At 32.0% G+C, this 5415-nt stretch overlaps 1 protein-coding gene and 1 long non-coding RNA gene across 2 annotated transcripts; one reads left to right on the plus strand and one right to left on the minus strand.

The window, feature by feature from the left end:
* Window positions 1-1288: 1288 nt before the first annotated feature.
* Window positions 1289-2870, minus strand: LOC127150907 (uncharacterized). Its single transcript, XR_007823476.1, has 2 exons — window positions 2647-2870; window positions 1289-2054 (listed from the first exon to the last, which is right to left on the minus strand). It is a non-coding gene; the product is annotated as an uncharacterized LOC127150907 (long non-coding RNA).
* Window positions 2871-3977: 1107 nt separating this feature from the next.
* LOC103498158 (uncharacterized) lies at window positions 3978-5188 on the plus strand. The gene is made up of 2 exons (XM_008460666.3): window positions 3978-4369; window positions 4925-5188. The coding sequence occupies exons 1-2, from the start codon at window positions 4087-4089 to the stop codon at window positions 5011-5013; spliced, it is 372 nt and encodes a 123-aa protein (XP_008458888.1). The 5' UTR covers window positions 3978-4086; the 3' UTR covers window positions 5014-5188.
* The last annotated feature ends 227 nt before the right edge of the window (window positions 5189-5415 follow it).

A 5415-nucleotide genomic window follows, 5' to 3' on the forward strand; every position in this document is an offset into this window, starting at 1 on the left:
TTTAGGAGGGGGATATGAATGAACTGTATCACATCTGGATGAGAGAGATCTTGAAGACATGAAAGTAAAGTTAAGAAAGACTTAAAAAAATTAAAAAAAAAAAACTTACTATATGTACTAATAAGGTGCACCTTCATTTTCAATGACTCGATAATAGGAATTTCAAAGTTATGATGCATGTGAGTGAGGAGAAATAACTTGTGTTGGTTTGTGAAACTTTCACTCTAATAAGCTAGTAAGACAAGTAAGAATGATGTTATCAGGTCATAGGAGAATGTCGGAAATCTAAATAGATTTGTGGAAGTTTCACTCTAATAAGCCTTTAAGACAAGTAAGTTCCAAAATTTAGATGATATATAAAAATTATTTTATATATTTTTAATATATTTTTAAGATACAAAGGCTAAAGAAGTATATTTTAAAAATACTAACGCCTATATTGGCCTAGGAGCACAATTCAAAACCTACGAAATTTCACACATATATTCTTCAAATTGCTAAAACTAAAATGATAAGATTTAAAAAAAGAAGAAGAAAAAAAATCTTATTAGACAAAGTTAAATTGGTTTATTCACAGATCTAGAAGCTTCTTGCTTCTCTTCGAAGATATAACGAAAGAAGCAAACTACAAAGTCAATTGTTACTTAATTGGTATATAACTTGGGAAAAAACTTGTTGGAAAATTATACTAAGAAAGTTCTTGGAAAAGTAAGAGAAAAAAAAAATTCGTCAAAAATCATAAATGCAAGTCAGAAAGGATTCAGAACTTTCGTCTTTAATTCAAACTAACAAACAAAAATAATTGCTATAGACATGAGGAATTCTTTAACAAGTCAATTGATATTTTCACTTTTTTGTAAAATAAGTGACTTATTTTTTCTTTAAAAACTTAAATATAATGTTACTCGTTATATTTTTAAAATTGGTTAATTTCAATAAATTTTAAATTTAGTTTCCAATAAGAAAAAAAATATTTGCAATTTATAACATTTTTACTATAAATTTAGAAAATATATTGTAATCCTTACATGAAAATTATTGTTATTGTTTAACTTTATATATCATCAAATAAAATATTTTTTAATGTTTAAAGATAATTATACTTAGGTTATAAAAAATATAACTAATTTGAGATGATTCTTCAAACTGGTAGGTAATCAATCAATGGTAATGTGAAAAGTAGACCCCAATTGATTGCATCTTTTATTATTTACCTATTTAATGAACTGTAAAACTCTTCTCAATTTGTTTACACTTCTAACATTGAACCACACTACCTTAACATATATTGAAAAGGTAACAGTCTAATTCCAATTGCAATTTAAACCCATTTCACTCTACCAATACAACAATTTTGATTAGTGATTGATCATTGTGCCACGTGTAGAGTCTCCCCGCAGGGAAAAGTTTAGTTAGCCAACTGGCAAAGGAACCCTACAAAAAGCACGCGGTCATTTCAACTTCTCAAAGAAGTGCAACTGCAACTTCTCAAAGAATTACAACTGTTTGCAAATGACCGACTAACTAAAATTCAACTACTCAGAAACTTCACTAACGAGTAATCTTATAAATACATAGTCAAGCCAAGGCCAAATGAAAATCATTCCTACATTAACAATTTGCAACTTCATCTCAAGTGTTATCCAATATCCACTCTCTCTGTGTTTTCTTACCCCTGCACATCGAAAATGATTTCTCAACGAGACAGTCCAGAAATAGCAACAAAGAAGTTTAGTACCAAAAGCCACAAGCATGAACTTGAGCTCAAAAGCTACAAAAAACCATACATTTGTGATGGCTGCAAGGAGCAAGGTTTTGGTTCTCGTTACCGCTGTGAAAAATGTGATTACGATCTCCATGAATACTGTATGGAAACTACCCCATCAACTTCCCACGACTTCTTCCCCAATTCCACCTTCAATTTCCTCACAACCCCACCAAAAGCTTGCCACAAACATTGCAAATGACTCTGTGATGCTTGTAGAAAGCCGATTAACGGCTTCGTGTACCATTGCAAGAAAGATGATTTAGATCTCCACCCCTGTTGTAGAAATCTGAAGAGAGAATACAAAATCAAAGGAGAAGAACAACAACAACAAGAAGAATTGGAGTTCATTCTTCACAAGAATATGAAACAAAAATGCTTGTGGTGCAATAAGAAGAGCATCAAAGAAGGTGACCATAGTAATGGATGGTCTTATATCTCAAAGTGTAACAAGTACCATGTTCACGTTGCTTGTGTCACTGAAATTTTTTTGGAAGAATGGAACAACAAAAATGAGACTATCAACAAGATCAACTACAATGTTAAGGAAGAGAACCTCAAAGCTCTGGCTCTTCACAAGGTGAATCTTAAAGAAATTCAAGCTAAGAAGAAAGGGAATGGCACAAGTAGGAACAAGTATTGGAAAATCCTCAAGGTTTTCATTCAGACCATTGTTAGTATTGTTCTTGGAGATCTTACCATGATTCTTGCCTCTTCGCTCCTTGAATTGCTTGCATGACGTAATGTTAAATATTATCTAAATCTTTCCTTTTGCACTCTTCAACTCTTACGTATAACTTATAAGTTCCTTTTAAAATGACTTTGCAATGTATCAAAGAGTTATTCAATCAATAATAATAGCTCTAAAATTTTGTGAGTACCATTCTGCCGCCGCACCTACTCAGATCTACCACGCTCGTGCAGATCCTCAATCTCCTTCTGTTCGTCGGTCTCTGCTTCTTTGTGTGATCGTCGTCCATATCCGCTGCCAACCAGAACGACAGTACTTCAGACACCGTCTACCAGACCTTCGCCTCCCCGTTCTTCAGACACCGCCGCCCAACCCCTTCTTGCAAACCGATCAGATCCACTGCCCAGCTCAATCGGCTCGTTCTTCATCTCCATTTGTTGTTTAAAGGGTTTCCAGCCGGTTCGGTTCAGCTTCTTTGGTAAGGTTTATTCAGTTTGGTTCAGTTAAGTCTAATTTGGTTCGGTTTTCAGTTGGTTTGATTGCCATTTATTTTACTTATTTGTGTATAATGGCTAGAAATATGGTTTTTGTTAACATGTATTTTCTGTGGTCATATTTTTGACAACTCTATTACCTTGCCCTTTACCAAACATGTATTAGTGATAATAATATAAACAAGTTTAGTCATTGTCCAAATTTAACTTGAGTTACAAGATGTTTGAGAGAGAAAAAAAACAATAGCTAAAAATCTCCATAAAAAATGTTTTAAAATCACCATAAATCAAGTATAGAATTAATTTGGAGTTGGACGTTTGTGAGATGTGTGTCAAATACAAAAGCAGTAACTAAAAACTTCCAAAAACTTGTGTAGCAGCATCCAAAATCACATAAAATAGTATATAACTCATTTGATATTGAAGTTTTGAAGTTGCAAAGGTTTGCGATATGTTTAGAAGATGTTTGTGACATAATTGCAAGATGAAAAAAATAACAAAAACTTGCTAAATATATATGAAACAATCCTAAATCATTTAAGACAATTATAAAATTGATTTTGGGTTATAGTTGAAACATTTCACCCAAGAGAAAAGAAGTTACAATAGCAAGAGAGTGCATTCACGAGTACTAAATATTCTAAGAAATTATAAGGGAGGTTGAAAAAAAAAGAAGTAAGAGAAAAATGAGATAAGGATATGTAAAGAAGTTATATGCTTTCTAAGAGGGAAAAGAGAGAGGAGAAGAGTTTCATGCAGAGACATTTTAGGCTTTTCTTACCTCATATTGTACTAAAACTCAACTTAAAAAAACCAACCAAAAACTTGTGATCCCCTCAAACTTGTATATTTTTTATAATTTTCCAACTATATTAAATTCCAACAAATTTCAAAATATGAAAAACAAATCCTAAAAAGTTAATTCCACATAAACGACATGTCGATTAAACAACGGAAAGAAAACGTGGTGCGAATATGCGATACGATGAGTCGAAATAGAATATGGTAAAAGTACCAAATTCCTTAACCAAAACCGGAACCGCAAGGTTGGGATCGAAAATGGAAGCCCTGATTTAAAAGCGAATCAAAATCCGGCAAAAATGGAGGCATTAGAGAGAAGTTAAAGGAAAATAGAGATGATTCAAGTTGTATTGAAGCTTGTATTGGCCGAAATGGCTTTGATTTTGGCTCTGTTGTTCAAAAATCCATTGAGAAATTTGATAGTGAAGGGATTGGACAGATTGAAACAGGGGAGAGGTCCTTTGGTGGCGAAGTCCGTCGCCGCGACGATGCTGGTCGTCTTTGCCTCAGCCCTTTACAATGCGGCGGCAATCCGCGGGCGAATGGCGGAGGGAGGCATACTCAACCAGACGGACGAGATTCTCATGGCGTATCGCCTTCTCGAAACCTACACGATCGGTGAGCTTTAATTATTTGGACTTAATTGAGACAATTTTAGAAATTTAAAATTTGGTTAAATGGTAAACTTTTTTTTTAAAAAAAAAATATTTTAAATAAGAAAACTATTTGATAATGTTTACACAATATAATTATTTATGACCAGTCCATCTTAATCGATCATGAAGATATTTTGTTATTTTTTAAATATACGGATTTATTTTCTTTATTTGAAAATATAGCCATCATTTTTTTCTATTAATTTGAAGAAAATTATAATTTAATATTTATGTCTAATATAATATTGTAAAAATTTTATTAAATTATAGACACTATATTGTCAATTTTATTAAATTAGTTAGACCATATTCAAATTTCTAAATTAGTTAATTAGACCACACTTGCTCTAACTCAAAACTTAATAACTAGAAGGGTAACCAAGGAACTAAAATTTATTTTTCTAATAAATTGTTTAATGTTATTTGGGTTTTTTTCAAAATAAAAAAAAAAGTAAAAATTTAATTAGAAGAATGTGAGAATGTTAAAAGATTATGATTGGGGAATGTTTGGCAACAGGTTTCTCGTTATTCCTTGGGTTGATTATAGACCGAATACACAATTATATAAGAGAGCTTCATCGACTTAGAACCACCTTGGAAGAATGATTCGAAGTCCTCACATAACAATGTTGTAGTGTTCGTTTTTCTTTTCCTTTTAACTTTAAGATTCAACATGTGTTGTTAGAGGGAATTCAACACAATGATAACTGACCCAGAAAATACGATACGATATGTCCGTAACATATATTGATTAATAAAAAAACTGATGATGCTCTTTTTTCTTTTAGTTTTAGTAATTTTTTTATACTAAAAATATCTCATAATGATTGTTAAATTACAATATTTGAAAATTTATTTAAAAGAAAGTTACTCGAATCAAATCGAGAAAATGAGTAGGAGTGTAAACGGGTTTGGTTAGGTTGGGTTGGGAGACATTTTCAACCCAACTCATATATTTTGGATTGGTTGGGTTGGCAACCCGAATTAATTTTTCAATCCAACCTACTA

This window comes from Cucumis melo, chromosome 9, assembly GCF_025177605.1.
Source record: "Cucumis melo cultivar AY chromosome 9, USDA_Cmelo_AY_1.0, whole genome shotgun sequence".
Classification (NCBI taxonomy): Eukaryota; Viridiplantae; Streptophyta; class Magnoliopsida; order Cucurbitales; family Cucurbitaceae; genus Cucumis; species Cucumis melo.

Excerpts from the sequence above, each read along its gene's own strand:
- LOC103498158 (XM_008460666.3), top strand. The coding sequence starts at position 4,087 with ATGATTCAAGTTGTATTGAAGCTTGTATTGGCCGAAATGGCTTTGATT. Across the intron at positions 4,370-4,924 it reads TCTCGAAACCTACACGATCG|GTTTCTCGTTATTCCTTGGG; the intron begins GTGAGCTTTAAT and ends GTTTGGCAACAG.